Below are 16,779 nucleotides of genomic sequence, written 5' to 3'. Positions count from 1 at the left end.
TGTAACTGCTCTCACGGTGATTCAATAAATAAAATTATAAAAAATGAAAAAAAAATAAGGTGGAGTTCATGCCCAATTCAATCAGCTAATCGGTGGCTGAATAAATAGCAGTACTCCTACATAAAAAAAAAATAAATAAAATAAATAAAATAAATTAAAAAAATAAAAAGGGGCAATGAATGCACCCCCGAGAAAAGCAGTGAAAGATGAGGCTGAAAAGGTCTAAAGAGCCACATGCCAAAAAATCGTACCTGCCAGGCTGAAGATGAGAGCTCTAACGCCTGGGAAAGCTGCAGTATCACTGAAATACTATAATCACAAGAGCCGGAGGATTACAGTGTATTTTCAGTTAACTGGAAAATGATGGTCCAGACTGGAGACAGGGAACATGGAGACTGCTGAAAGAGCAGAGTGAGCTAAACCTGCCCACAACTGCACTCAGGACAGGCAGGATGAAAGGCATGGATGGGAGACAGAGGAACGACCCAAGAACAACCAGTAACCGCATCAAAGGATCCCTTACAGACACAGTCAGCACCTATCTGTTATTCAGATTGCAAAGTATCACAACTACACTCCCACATTCCTAGCATGAAAACTGAATTAACTGTCAACATAAGAACAGAGGAAAAATGTGAATACAGAGAAAAGTGTGAATACCCATTTAAATATGAGGGCTCTGAATCATATTCAAGCCTAGAAAACATCAGAACATTCTATGTGTTTTTCAAGTAGTCCTGAGAGCAATTCCACATGGAAACTATCTTGTTCCGATTTACAATGGTGGCAAGTGGACTCTAAGTGGTCTATACCCACCTACATCCATATTATGCCCACTTACTAATAGAAATACCACAGCTGCAATTCAAACCCAAAGCCCAGTGTCTTTGCATCATTTTACTACAAAATGATGTGGCATTAGCACAAAGAATTTAACATATAAATAATCTAGCTGTAGCTTATGATACTAACCAGACTAAGTAACAGACTACAAACATGTCCAAAGTAATATGACTGGGAATGCAAATACATATTATACAAAGACATGGAGATGGAGAGAGATCCCAGCATGAGAGCTAGTACCCCTGGTCTGCCCCATGCACTGCAGGACCTGAGCATCACAGCAAGTGCTCCCCGCCCAACTCTACCAGCACTACTACGCGTGGGCCCCTCTCCCTAAAAAATGGGCGTGATTTTAGCAGATTTTAGCAGGACAATGATTCAAAGATACATCTTAAAGTGTCAAGTACTAGAATGCGATAAAATTACCAAATTTCAAAAAAAAAACCCCACAAAGAAAAAATCTCATTTTTTAAACACTTTAGATGTTTATTAAATGCCTAAACATTAAACACAAATATAAGGCTGGAGGAGCCAACATGATAGTACAGAGGACAGAGTGCTTGCTAGCCTTACACATGACTGATCAGATTTTGATCAAGACACCACATAACATGGCCCCCCAAATCCTGCCAGAGTGATCCCTGAGTGCAGAGTCAAGAGTAAGCCGTGAACACACTTCTAAGGCTTACGTGTGTGTGTGTGTCTAGCTAGAAAAATATCTGTAATTCAGTATTCAATAAATAGTTTACTGAATGCTTACTATATACCAGGCACTGTACCTAACGGTTAGAAATAAAAAAAATTGTCAACCTATGGGAGACTATATTACATGTATGTCAATCAATGTCAGGTAGCAAAGTACTCTATAGAATAGGATACAGGAAACAAAGTGAGAGGTTACACATAGCTGTTTTCCACAGAAGGCAATTAGGAAAATCATTTCTTAGAAAAAGAGATAAAAATCCCTGAACACCTAAAGGTCCCCAAGCACAGAGTCAAAGTAGCAGCCAGCACCACTGGGTATGGCCCAAATCAAACAAAATCACAGATCTTTGTAGGTGAGAACTGATTACAGAGGTCAAGAGTGAGGGGCCAGAGCAATAGCACAGGAAGTAAGGAGGCACTAGGATGGCACAGGCCAACACAGGTTCGATGCCGGGCATCTCATGTGTTCCCCCAGGCTAGCGCCAGGAGTATGATGCCCTGAGCCAAAAAGTCTAAAGGCTCTTGCCCATCTATGAAGACAACAATGACTGGGTTAAGAGTGTCAAGAATTTGGAAAAAATTTTATAGTAGAAGCAAAAAAGAAATCTTGCTGATAGAAAGGATACAGAATATGATGTTATAAAAGGATTAATGATGAGTCACTCCTAGACGAGGGACAGGAAACACATAGGCAAGGATGAAGCAATGATTAGGTTGAGGAAAGAAACTGAAATACTGTATTACCATGACAGTGTCCCATAATACAAGATAATGAAGGGGGCAGAGTACCTGAGCAATCAGTCCAGCAAGACACAACGCTAGTTAGCAGCAAATTTGAGAAGTAAATTCAAGAAATGTAGTCCCAGAATCTAAATTTTTGGGGGGTGGGGGTGGTTTCTGACCAGATGCAGATGTATTCCGGGACATCTCCCAACTGTAATTGGGAGTCACTCCCAGCAATGCTCAGGGGACCACGCCTCTGAACTCTCAAGCCTAAACCTCCTAAAGATGCCCCCAAAGAAAACAATGTTAAATAAGGGTTCTGGTATTGAGCCCCAGCTCAGCTGAACATGAAGAAGTCACAAAAAGGACACACCAAAATTGAGAACATAAAATTAAACATAAAATTGGAAAAAGAATAGTGTCTTGGAAACCAAATGAATAAAGACAACAAAGAAGAATGCTAAGAGATCAACAAAACCAGCCTAGGACTGATTACAGGATTTGGCATGGGAACTCTGAAATAACAGCTTGGTGGAATAAGTTCCTTCATAACTAAAGAATTGAACTCATGCAGGCTTCAAGAAATTGAAATTGAATATCCAGACTCCATGATCAAAGTTGTCTGGAATCGCTGACTGGGGAAGATGCTCATTAGGAACAACACAAGATGACACTGTTCTGTATGTTAAGCGCATCCAACCCAAAATGGCACCTACTGGAATCAGATGGTCTTAAAGAAATGTCTCTGGGGGACTATGAAATCTATAATGGGACCAGGCCTGAACCTGAAGTTTATTGCCAACAGAGCAGAATTCCTTCTCCCTCTGCCTGCCCAGCTCATTTCTATCTCCCACCTTAATATGAATGTTTGTTCTAAAATACCCGTAGTACTTAAAAAAAAAAATCAGAAATTGGAGTCATAGTTCAACTTAGCAAAAAACGTAAAGCCCAAAATAAGATTCAATAAGTGAATCTTCGCCCAATGTTTATTAGTTTAAGAAACTGGCACAAATGACATGCTTGGAACAGAGTAGCAAAGAAATCAATTAAAGATCCTGTCCTCCTAGAGCTCACATTCTAATAACATGTCTAGGTGTTTCTTTGAGGGAAATGTTATCACCAGCATGCTGCCTCTTTATATGCAATGGCATCATACTATATCAATCAGTTCATCGGTTTCTGACTCACAGTTGCAAAGTTTGAATAAAGCTGAAGACAATTTTGAAAAAGTATAAATGTATAATGATTTAAGTTATCAATAGTATCAAATGTGTGTGAATACTTGAAAAACACTGACAATGTGAGAAAGAATATTGGGGTTTGCTGGCGGGTGGGGAGAGGCCTTCCAAGCGGTGTTCTTAAAAGCGGCTGGAGGAAGGCCAGCTCCCAGGATACTGCTGGGATCCAGCGGTGCCGGGGGCCACCAAAGTCACCTGGCAACACTGGGAGGTCATAAGGTGCCATGGGAATCTACCAGACTGTCCAAGGATTACTCACTGTCAGTCCCTGGTGAGTATTCTTAACTTGCAGACAGTAGTTTGGTTGATGGATCATGAGACAACTGACACAGATGCCAAAAGCGAACTTTAGCAGATTGGGAAAGCCAGGGAGATGGCTCAAAGGCTTTGTATGCATGAGACCCAGGTAGATCCCAGCACTTCACCATCCTCCAAGTCCAGTACCAGCAGGTAAGTAAAAAAAAAAAAAAAAAAAAAAAAAAAAGCAAGTTCAAGAGCCAGGGATGGGGCTCAAGTGTCAAAGCACAAGCCCTGCACTTGCAAAGCCCGGGGTTCAGTCCTAAGCACTCCATTCCATTGTTCTCTACATCCAACCACTTGTGTCATCTGAGGACCCCTGGATCCACTGGAAACAGCCCCTCAAAAGAGATTTTTTAGAAGATTTGCTCCTACACTCAAGAAATTTTACTCTCTAACAGACTCAACTGACTCACTCTCAATTCATTAAGTACCAACCATGTGGAAATCCCCCCAAGTAATCAGGATCATAATACAGGATACAACTATCATTAATAATTAGGATCATAATACAGAATGCAACTATCATTAATAATTAGGATCATAATACAGGATGTAACTATCATTAATAATTAGGATCATAATACAGGACATAACTATCATTAATGCCAAATAATATTATAAAGAGAATAAGTCTTAATAGGAATTTAGTGTAGAGATGATAATAAACTACAGCAGTGGGCCTTAACTGGGGGTGAGGGTATGTTGTGCCCCTAAGACATATTCAGCAGTTTTAGGAAACTAAATCAGCAGCTGAGGGTTTGAGGGTGCCACTGATTAGGAAACTAAATCGCAGCTGAGAGTTTGAGGGTGCCACTGATTTAATATATAGACAGTAGAGTCCAGGAATGCTGTTCAACACCCCACAAATCAATTATATTTTTCCAACAAGTACCATGACTGAGAAACCCCATGCCAGAGTAATCAGGAGGTGATTCCATTATGATCCTGAGTCTGTTGACTTTTAATTATGAAGAGAGAAAGGTAGAAGAAATAACAGAAGCAAAAGCACAAGGGAAGAAGGAGCTTATGTTGGAACTGGGTGATGTCGGCACTGAGAAAGATTTACCAGTAAATCTACTTAGGCAAGATGTAGCTCAGAGCTACGTGGCATGCTTCACACACCCAAGGGGGCAGGAAGACAGCAGAGAGGTTAAGGCACTTATTGCATGCATGTCAACATGCAGCTGACGTGGGTTCAATCCCTGGCACCACACACTCCTGAGCACTGCTCAGTGATCCCTGAGCAAATACAGCCACCAAACCCCACTAGGTGTGGCCAAATTCCACCCCCCCACACCCCTCCACACACACACTCCCTTCCCACCAAAGCAGCAGCCCTGGGTTCAATTCCAGACAACAACACAATTTATCTGACTCCAGTGAAAAGGCATGTTTAAAATTAGAGTAAAGGGTCCACAGAGAAAGCTCAAAGACCTGGAGAGTATGTTCTACATTAAGGAGGCCCACGCTGGATCCTGGCATGACATACAAGTCTCTAAAAACCCTAATGAGCAACCTCCAAGCACAGAGGCAAGAGTAATCTGCTGGGTGTGTCCCCCCAGCTCCAAAAAAGCAAAATAGGATGGTGACTGGATAGTTAGAAGTAATGTCATATATAGAAGTGGGAGACAAAAGTGTTAAGAAGAGTTTTAGTTTAAGCTCTGGTTAAAGAAACTGGTTTTAGTTGAGGCATTCATCACTCTTGTGCCAGCAGTGTCCAATGTACAGTGTGTGAAAAGTTATTTATCAAACTGAATGCATGTTTCCTAGTTATTCACTCTTACTGGAGATGGCTAAAGCCTGGTTCATTGCGAAGATTCACTTAAGCTGGAAAACACCAAGAAGCTACTACCACCAAGTGGTTGTGTGGCTACTACATAACTGCACTGTAATAGCATTCTACACATCATTCCATTTCATCAGCAACAGAATGTACTTTTTCCTCCCTTGAAAGATGAGCACTGGAACCAAAGGCAGCTTCCGTGGCTTAAAACACTGGCTTCACTCTCGGCTAGGAAAGCGAAGGTGACAGCACTTGAGCCCTTGGCTATTCAAAAACCTCCCAAACCAGAGTCAGTGGCTGGCTTTGTAAGGAAAAGGCGTTTTTGTTTGTTTTTGTCTTTAAGAAAAAAAAAAAAACTTCCTACTTTTCAAAAATTAGAATGCACAGAAACATACAAGGTGATCACCCCCAGCGCTCGGATCATTAGTGAATGTGACCCGGGGCAGGGGTTCTGGTCCGAGAGCCGGCTTCCTCTCCATCCACCCCTGCATGCCAAGTACTTGGTTCCCAGGTGCATCCAAACCACCCTATTCCCTCTTCTGCCAGATCACTCAAAAACGACATGCCCCCAAATGCATGGAAAGCGACCCCCTTAAACGGGTTTGTCCAGTACCCCTCTCCACAACCCCCCAAAAAAGAACCAACAACCAAGCTGCCTTTTGGAGGGCTCGGGTTGTGGACTGGGTCAGCACGGGCTCGGGTCATGGATTGGGACTGCAAGGGCTCAGGTCGTAGACTAGGTCTGCAGAGGCTGGGATCCTAGATTGGGTCTGCAAGGGGCTCGGGTCGTAGATTCAGTTTGAAGGTGCTGTCCAATATTCCAATTATTTCCCCGCGGCTAACACTTTTGGCGGGGGGGGGGGGGGAGGGCAAAGAGGTGGGGGGGGGGGGAGAGTCGTCCCTTAAAACCACGAACCTCGCTCCTGGCGTCCACAGTCCCTCCCTGCACCCCACCCCCACCCACCCGGGCAAGAAGCCCCCTCCCCCTCGCCCGCGCGCCCCGAGCCCCGAGCGCCGAGCGCGGCGGGACGCTGGATTCTGCAGCAGCGCGCAGCCCCCCGGCTCGGTCCCCGCGCAGATGCCCGCGCAGCTGCTGCTCCCGGGCCGCCTCCACCCTGCGCGCTGCCCGCGGCCCCCTCCAGGCGCGCTCCCACGCAGGCTCCGGGGGGGCGTCGAGAGCGGGGGTAGGGTGGTCTCGTTTCTTTCCAAGAGGATGCGCTCAGCAACCCCCACCCCCCCCACACACACACAAACACACACTCGTCAGCGCCCTCCAAACTCTCTTCTTCACTCCCCCCCTCCCCGACTCTGGGTGGTCCCCCCACCCCCCAGCCCAGGGGGTCCCGGATGGGAGGCCGAGAGCGAGCAACGCCGGGCACTCACTCACCCACATCCTGATCGAAGGGGTTGGTGGCGAAGAGCGGCATCTCCTCCGCTTGCCGCGGGGTCCGCAGGGGCTCCCCCTGGACACCGCGGGAGTCGGGCTGCGCCACAGACGCCGACTACTGAGGGGGCCGAGGCGGCGGCTCCTCCCGGCACTGACGCTCAGCGACCGCGGCGGCGGCGGCGGCGGCAGCGGCAGCGGGAGGCAACAGCGACGGAGCCCAGAGGACCCCCGCCCCCCACCGCGCGCGCGGAGCCTGTCGGGAACTTAGGCGCCCTCGGCACTGCCTGTACGGAGCCTGCCCCCTCTAAAAGGGTTGCCAAGCCCCCCGCACCCCCAGGCAGGCTCCACCTCCGCCGGAGTCCGCGGCTGTTTTTCTGCAAGGGAGAGAGAGGCAATGCCCGGCGTGGGCGGCCTCAGCCGAGGGGGCTTGAGCGGCGCGGCGGCGGCACCGGAGGTCGGGGTCCTTCAGGCACGCCGAGGGCAGCTAGCGGCTCCCCCGGGAGCGGGACGCTGAGCGAGCGCGGAGAGCGGGCGAGAGCGAGAGAGAAAAGGGGGTCGCCCGAGGGAGGGGCGAGCTCCCGCGGCGCCCAACTTTGCGGTCCCTTCTGGAGGCGGGCGGAAGCGCCTGCGTGCGGGAGGTGTCGGCGTGGGCTGGCTCGGAGGAAGCCGTTCGCTGTCCGAGGTGACGGGAAGAGCGCTCGGACGCCGAGTCACGTGAGCCGGGGCTGGCCGCCTCCCTGAGGGGAGTGTCGGGGCGTCGGCGGCCCCGGCGTGACTAACCGCGCCGTCAGTCGCTGGGGCGCTCGGCCATGGGCTGAGGCGTCTACACCGGGGCCCCCACACGAGCCAAAAAAAAAAAAGCAAGTTGAGAAATCAAGCTAGAAATGAGGGGTTTCCTGCCCACTGGGTAGGTGCGTGTTCTGTGTTCTCCGTCGTTTGTTTTGGGGGGAGGATGCTCCAGGGACCAGAATCCAGTTTGGGGCTTGCAAGCGCAAAGCAGGCACTCGGGCATTAAAATAACACAGAATGTGCTGAAAGTAGTTAAAGGACCAAACCGGACGGCCTCTCAGTATCTGTGTTGCAGATCATAATGCCCAAAAGTAGAGAGTATGGGGGAAACTGCCTGCCACTAGTAGAGGCAAGGGGAGGGGATGCTGGGGGCATTGGTGGTGGAAGATGTGCGCTGGTGGAGGGCTGGGTGTTCCATCATTGTATGACTGAAACTCAAACATGAAAGCTTTGTAACTGTAGCTCACAGTGATTCAATTTAAAAAAAAAGACTTAGTTTTTTTTTTTTAAAGTTCCATACTACATCCATCTTATTCCATCTTATGGGTGTGGACTGTGATGTGTTTCATCAAAATGAAGATTCCCACTCATAATTGTTTGGTACTCACCGTACCCTAGGCTTCTGAGGACTTTGTGTATAGTATTTCACTCGATCCCCAGAATCATATTACTCCTTTTTTTAATTTTTATTTTATTTTGCAGATGAGGATCCAGAGGCGAAGTCATTTGTCCAGTTCCTTCTTGTTGATTTGATAGTGAAAACAGCACTTTCACACACCTTTGGTAGCTTGATAGCTACTCCAGACTCATTGCTCAGAGGTAGCGCTGCAGAGTTGCTAGGGGAACAATGTGGTACCTGAGATCAAAACTGCGAGGCAGGGTCCACAAAGCTAGTGCAGGGAATAAGGCACTTGTCTTGCACCCTGTCGGTTTGGTTTGGATCCCCAGCATCCCATATGGTCCCCAAGACTGCCAGGAGTGATCCCTGAGTGCAGAGCCAGGACTAAACCCTGAGTACATCTAGGTGTGACCCCCAAACAACAACAACAAAAAACTGTAGAACAAGCCTTTCAAGTTTGTCAACTTCATTTTATTTATAAAGTTAGCCGGAAGAATTCTCTATGTCAGTACTTTAAGAAGTATCTACTAGATCTTATATCTCATTTGGAACAAACTTAAAGCAGCTTAGTAAGTTGTGTCCAAAGGTAGTCTGTAAACATGTCAACAACAGTAGTGTTTTTATCACAGTATATAAAGCATGCTTACAAAAATTTAATGTTTCATTAGAATAAAAATAAGGGACTGGGGGGCTGGAGCGGGTAGGGCGTTTGCCTTGCACACAGCCAACCCGGGTTTGATTCCCAGCATCCCATATGGTCCCCCGAGCAGTGCCAGGAGCAATTCCTGAGAGCAAAGCCAGGAGTGACCCCTATGCATCTCTGGGTGTGATCCAAAGAGCCAAAAAAAAAAACCATAAAGGACTGAAGGGCATCCTTTATATGTAGAAAGCTCTGGGTTTGATCCCCAGAACCCTTTTCCAAACCACCTCCATTCTCGACCACCGAACCAGGGGTAACTCAGATATGGCTCGCAAGCCAAAAAGAAAAAGAACATAAGGAAAAATACAAATTAGAGTAGCATTTAAATATAGTTTTCCTATTCAGAAATCAAAAGTATATGTAAGAATTGTTCAAACATTGTTAAGTAACTTGTAGGTTAATGTAGACTCTTTAAAAGAAACACGGTGGGGGGGGGGGGGTGCCTGGAAACAGGGTAAATATGCTTGCTTTGCACACATCATACCCAGATTCAATACTGGAATCCCATATGGTTCCCCATTTCTGCTAAGAGTCATCCTTGAGTACTGGTAGGTATAGCCCCAAACCAAAAAATGCATAACTTAAAAACATAAGATATTCTTTAAGACTGAGCAGACAAATGCTTTTGACAGTGAATTTGCTTCAGGATCGAAGATTCCAGAGGGATCCCAATGAATTGTGTAATAGGGGTTCCTGTATAGGTCTGGAACCCTCTGACATGCAGGCTACATCTTGAAATCATGAACCTGGTGGGGAATTTCTGCTGTGTTGGCCTCTCATGCAAAGCATGTGCTCCTCCCATTTGACTCATCTGCCTTGCCTGAAACTATAGCTCTTTCAGCTGCTGATTTCAACTGGCCAAAATACCAGACATGCAAGTTTTGGGCTTACTGCACACAGCCTGTCATTTATTTTGATCATCACTGTCTAAGTTCTTGGTATTTCTGGTCAAGTCCACAGCTTGCCTTCCAGTCACTTGCCCACCTCTGGGAGGGTTTCACGTATGTAGCTGGTAGAAACACCACAATGTCCTTCCTGTTTTGGCTAGGGTTTAGCCCTGAAAGCCACCAACCCTTTTTCTGTTTAGTTTTGGTTATGGTTTGGAGACCACCCCTGAAGGTACTTTCAAACCTTTTTCTCCTTTTTGTTTAATTTTGGTTTTGGTTTGGAGACTATACCTGACAGTGCTTACTTCTGGCTCTGTGCTCAGGGCTTACTTCTGGCAGTGCCAGAGATCCAACAAAGTTGCCATGGGCAAGACAAGCACCTTACCCCCTAACTCTTTGGAACAATCATTTTTTTCCTTGTGGGAGGAAATAAGGCTGGGAAAGATGATGTCCTTCCGTGCTTTGAAGAAAAAAATTAAAATCTTGTTAAGAAGATATTCATGGTAACAAAAAATAGACAATGGCAACATGATGTACATACTGTGTCAAGGTGCTTTTGTCTACACTAATGTCATTAAAGGACTGGACAAATGACAGCCACCTCTTCGTGCCTCTGGGGGTCCTCATCTGCGAAAAATAGGAATAATAGAATTGTAAGGATCAAATAAAATAATACTAAGTTCCTAGAAACCTAGCATGTAGTAAGAACTAAATAGTTGCGTGCAATCATTGTTAATTTTGATCAAATATATCATAGTTCACTCAGTACAAAAATTACATGTCTATTAAAGGTGATGATACAGGGCTGGAGAGAGTGCAGGGGTTAAGGCATTTTGCCTTGCATGCTGCCAACCAATCCTGGCTCATCTCCAGCAGCCAGTGTGACCCCAAAATTGAAAGCAAAGTGCTGATAGAGAATTTTACTTTCATAAAAAGACATCCAAATACATGTTTTTCAGAGCAGTTTAAAATTTGATAGAACTTTAAAATATCCCAAACTTGAAGTCTGAAAAGCAGTACATGAGAATATTATGTTGTTATCTCAGTGGTAAGATTGAGAACAATTTTTCCAGGGTGTGATCTTAGGTTTTGTTTTGGGGCCATACCTGAAAGTGTTGAGGTCTACTTCTGCCTCTGTGCTGGAGATTGTTCCCCAGCGGTGCTCATAATCTTAAGGTGCTGGGAATTGAACCTGGCCATCCCAAATGCAGAGCCTGAGCTCGATATTGTCTCTTTGGCCCAACAACATTTGATGCATTTCCCACGTTTTTATGATGAGCCTGTATATTTTTTGTTGTTGTTTGTTTTAGAACCACACCCAGCAGTCCTTCGGGACTACTACTGGCTCAGTGCTCAGGGTACACTCCTGGCAGTGCAGAGGGAAGAATAAGGATGGAACCTATATTTCTTTCAGTAGCAAAAAGTTAAAGCCCAACAATGTGAAACCTGTGGTATGTTTTTATTACTGATTCTTAATATTTTTAGGTGTCAGTACGAAACACTTAATTCATGTTTCATTATGAGAAATTATAGATTTTTCTGAGTCACCACTACCTAGAGGGTAAATGGAGGAGCATTTCTTCTCAACAGCTGGTTCTTAATTACTAGGCTAACAGAATCAAGTTACATCATGCCCACCTCAAGTTCCTGAGAAATGTCAGGGGCACATTCTCATAAGTGCCCTGTACCAGATCCATATATTTATGAGAATGCATTTGGTTGCTTTATGCTTCAGTAATGAGGCTGAAGTATTCTATTGCCAGCAATAAGCTAGTGATCATTTTGTTCACGACATCATCAATATGTGAGTAGTGGGAATAGTAAAGAAGTAGTACTTCAGCAGGACAGTACTTAGACAGTGTGCGACTCTGGATTTGATTTTCTCAGAAATAATCATTACTCATCCTGGAGAGCATTATCCATGTAGTCTAATCTGGAAGAATGACTGGGCATGTGAGTCCGTTTTGATGAATCTTCTCTAATTTTACAAATTTGATCCAAAGTAGTTCACTATTAAGTTTAACAGAAGGCCAAATGTAAAAAGTGAAATGGAAGTGGTAAGGAGCTAATTCAGTGGCTAGAGTATAGGGTTTGATCCCCACACATAGACCCCCATACCAAACGAATAATATCCAGGCACCACAAGGTATGACCCCCAAAGCCTGTCACTGTCACTGTCCTCCCATTGTTCATTGATTTGCTCGAGCGGGCCCAGTAACATCTCCGTTGTGACAATTGTTACTGTGTTTGGCATATCGAATACATCATGGTAGCTTGCCAGGCTTTGCCTTTGGGGCAAGATAGTCTCGGTAGCTTGCTGGGCTCTCCGAGAGGGGCGGAGGAATCAAACTCGAGTCGGCCATATGGCCGCTTGCAAGGCAAATGCCCTACCTGCTGTACTATTGCTCCAGCCCAATCCCAAAACCTAAATAATTCAAAAATGAAATGGGTGTATATTTCGAGGTCCACTTCCTATTATAATCCCTTAAAATGCCAAAAATACTGGCATTTCTTTACTTTTAATATTTATTACCATAGTTTTCTTTTACACATTCTAGGAACTATATCAAAATGTTTTGGGGGGCCTGTATAGAGCTGTTCTTGGACTTCGTCGTATGATATTTTGCATGCATGAAAACTGGCTTTCAGTCCCAGCACCATACACAGAGCAACAGTTTTTGTAATAACATGTTTACTAAATTTTATAGTAAAAAGTAAGTAAAGGCCCTCCCGTTGATCATCGATTTGCTCAAGCGGGCCCAGTATCGTCTCCATTGGAGACTTTGTTGTTACTGTGTCTGGCATATCGAATACTCTCGGTAGCTTGCCGGTATGAATTTTCAAAATTTTTTATTTTTGAACCACAAGCAGTGGTATTAGGGCTTATTCCTGCCTCTTTACTCTGTCACTTCTGGTGGTGCTGGGGGACCATACGCAGTACTGGGAATCAAACCCAGATTGATTATGAGTGAGGCAAACTACTTACTCCCTGTACTGTCTCTCTGGCTTGTCAATCACTGATTTTTTAATGGTAAACCGCTTTTTATTGTGGTTTGATTTAGAAAATTCTTACACATTAAAAAAGATGGCAGCATGCAAATGGACTTACTCTAAGAAAAAGTGACAGTCTAAGTTTAGACAAAGGCATATTCTCGGAAGGTTACTATACTATTTGACTGCAAACCCTCAACATATTTTAGATAAACTATTTAGTATGCTTCCTATTATTTTTTTCTCCTACCCTACTATTAGGCACTTAATGCCTGATGCTGAGTATGGCTTCCCCCCATAAAAAGCTTTAAAGTAATTCTTGAAAAGATATGAAGATATGATTTAAAGACAGAGTAAAGTGTAAAATTTTAAAAGAATACTCCTGGAGACAAAAAATATACAACACTCAAAATATAATGTCTACAAAGACAAGACTCCAATAAATTAACAGGCATGGAAAGTAGTAGACAAATGTGGCCAATAACCAGTCATGCAGTCAATACACGTACCTCACTGAAATGACTGAACATAGAAAAATGTTAGAGCTATTATTACTATTACACACACACACACACACACACACACACATATATATATATATATATATATATATATCACTATCACTGTCATCCTGTTGTTCATCGAGTTGCTCGAGTGGACAGTAACGTTTCCATTCGTTCCTGTCACGTGCTACTGTAGCCTGATGGCATATTGGGGGCTCTTTCAGGGTCAGGGAAATGAACACCATCATTGTTACTCTTTCTGGCATATCAAGTGCACCACATGTAACTTGCCAGGCTGCCATGCAGGCGGGATACTTTCAGTAGCTTGCCAGGCTCTCCAAGAGGGATGGAGGTTTTGGGGGCAGCCTCTAATCACTTTTACAGGTGTTCCCAGTCAGGCATATATGCGGGAAGGACACTTTCGGCAGCCTGCTGGATTCTCTGAGAGCAAATAGACAAGCTCTCCTCCGGGAGCTTGGTCCTACAGTCTCCAGGTTCTAGCCTCCGGCGGGATCACACAGCAATTAGTGGGTGCAACTGTCCAGCCACTGGAAGATGGGGGACCTGGGCGGAGGGGGCCCAGTCCCTATGCAAGGAGCTCTGGAGATCCCAGTCCCGGGTCCCGCACACCAGGGCTCCTCCGCCAAGCCCCCATGCGTGAGGTTCATCCAAGCGCGTGGAGAGTGGTCCCAACATGGCTGTGGCCAGACTCCAGAGGTCTTCAGCTGCCGGGGCTCTGCTCAGCAATTGAATATATATATTATATTGCATATATATTATGTAATATATATTTTATATTATATACAAATATATATTTATATTTCAAATACTTTTTGTCTTTGTAGGCCTCCTCTCAATGTCTGGGGTTACTCACTGCTGAGTGCTTGGAAGTTGCTGAGTGCTTAGAAATTGCTTCTTTTGGTGCTCTGGGAACCATGTGATGCCAGGGATCAAACTTGGGCTTCCCGCATGCAATACCTGCACTCCACCCTTTGAATTATGTCCCAGACCTATTTAAAAAAAAATAAATAAAAATTTATACATATATGTCTTGTGAAAGTTGAAGCTTAACTCATTTATGTTCAGTCTTTCTAATGTACAATTAAAGTATTTCTTGAGCATCACTTGAATACTATTTTATTTTACCTTTTATCCACAGTTCAAAATATTTTTTAATTTTCCTTATGACTTTTCTACGAAATATAAGTTATTTAGAAGGTTCGATGTAGTGGCTTTTTGGGGTCCACACCCAGTGGAACTCCTGACTCTGTGTTCAGGGTTCACTCTGGGTAGTGTTGAGAGATCATAAGCAGTGCCAGGTATTGAATCTAGGTCAGCAAGGCAAGTATCTTAACCTCTGTACTGTTGCAGTATATATAACCCTTTGGGTTAGATTTCTAAGTAAACTCTTTGAGTCCAGTAGCAAAATTTGTCTGGTTTTATTCTTTAAATTATGCTCTTTCATATTACAAAGAACATGAAACCAAAACTGATGAGAACTCAACGAAGAGTAGACAATTCCACAATTTTTGTTGGAAATGTCAACCTTCCTGCTTCAATAGTGATAGAATTAGTTTACAGAACAAGAAAGGCAGTAGAAGGCTTGAATTAAACTGTCAACCAACTTGACTTTATTGAAACGTATCAAACACTACAAGAACATGTAACATACACTCCCTTCAGATCCACATAACATTATCAGGATACATTATATTCTGGGCCATTAAAAAAAATCTAAAAACATAAAAGGATTAAAGTCATGCAAGCTATGATTTCTGCCTGCAGTGTAATTGGATTAAAAATAAATAAGCATATTTGGAAATTTCCAAATATTTGGGAACTAGAAACCACATTTCAAAATGACTGTTTGATCAAAAGTGTCATTAGAAAAAAAGGGGGGGGGGAATTTGGGGCCAGGATCACAGGACTCGAATTGCTTGTTGTGAGCTCCTGGTTTAAACCTCCAGCAGTGCAAAACCAGAAAAGAAAGAAAATAAACAAAACTAAAAAGCTTGTTTGGGGTCACACCCAACAGTGCTCTCAGGGCCTACCTCAGAACTTAAAGGTTTCTCCCTTTGGTGCCAGTAATTGAACCCAACCCTCCCATGTGCAAATCATGAGCTCTAGCCCTCTGAGCTATCTCCGTGACTCCCCAAAAGCTTCTTGGTTTGGGGTTGCTTGGTTGGTTTGGGATCAATAAAATGGATAACATTATGTCAGTCGGAGAGATAGCTCACAGTGCTGAGTGATTGCTTTTCACATAGAGGCTTTGGATTCAGTCCCCGGGACTACTTGGTTCCCAGAACACCATTGAGTGTAATCCCTAAATTCCAGGCCACACTGAGTGGCCCTGAGCATTACCAGGTATGACCCAGAAAGCAAAATAATTGAGTAAATTGAGCAATTTCATGAGAATGGCAAAACCTGTCACCCACGGCATAAATGACTAAAACTCCAGAAAGAATTCATTTGAATAGCTGTTTCTATTACGGACATGTAACTTCTTGCTAGAAACTTTGAACTAACTTTAAATTTAGGTAGATTCACTGGGTATTGCAAAAAAAAGTATGAGGTAGTGGGGCAGTACAGAGGGAGTTGGAGGGTTATCATTATTTTGATAATAATAATGTAGCACTGCACTGTAGCACTATCCTCCCCTTGTTCATTGATTTGTTCGAGCGGGCCCAGTAACGTCTCCATTGTGAGACTTGTTGTTACTGTGTTTGGCATATCGAATACGTCATTACTGTGTTTGGCATATCGAATACGTCATAGGTATCTTGCCAGGCTTTACTGTGCAGGCGAGATACTCTCAGTAACTTGCTGGGCTCTCCAAGAAGGGGGAGGAATTGAACTCAGGTTGGACAAGTTGGCAGTGTGCAAGGCAAATGCCCTACCTGCTGTGCTATTGCTCCAGCCCATAGTAATAATGATTTTATGGATATATATTGCACAATTACAAATATATATATATAGTACACAGAAACTTATGTCTTTTATGTTTTATTGTTTTGTAAGATTGGGGGCCACACCTGGCTGTACTGGGAGGCTACTTTTGGTGTGGTTGTCGTCCTAGCAGTGCTTGGGGTACCGTGTAGATCCAAAATTCAAACCCTGAGCCTCGCACATACAGGGAAAATGCTCAACCATTGAGTCACAAGCCTCGCCCCAGAATTAGACATTTCTAATTTATGAAGATTACTATGTCAATTATACCTCAGTATAATTGTTAAAATCACTACATGTTATATGCTTTACAATTCAGTTTTGATTTTAAAATTTCAACAAATCTCTTACAAATATATCAAAAA

The 16,779-nt window shown here is 44.1% G+C and overlaps 1 protein-coding gene across 1 annotated transcript in view; it reads right to left on the bottom strand.

Moving 5' to 3' along the window:
• The window catches only part of STAM (signal transducing adaptor molecule), a 59,555-nt gene extending 52,395 nt beyond the window's left edge, over window positions 1-7,160 (bottom strand). Inside the window, exon 1 of the mRNA XM_056114539.1 lies at window positions 6,980-7,160. Within this exon, the coding sequence (XP_055970514.1) occupies window positions 6,980-7,019 (40 nt within the window). The 5' untranslated portion in view covers window positions 7,020-7,160. The remainder of the gene's footprint in view (window positions 1-6,979) is intronic.
• Between the last annotated feature and the right edge of the window lie 9,619 nt (window positions 7,161-16,779).

This window comes from Sorex fumeus, unplaced genomic scaffold (genome assembly GCF_029834395.1).
Source record: "Sorex fumeus unplaced genomic scaffold, SorFum_2.1 ptg000026l, whole genome shotgun sequence".
Classification (NCBI taxonomy): Eukaryota; Metazoa; Chordata; class Mammalia; order Eulipotyphla; family Soricidae; genus Sorex; species Sorex fumeus.
This window is presented reverse-complemented; position numbering and strand designations above follow the sequence as displayed.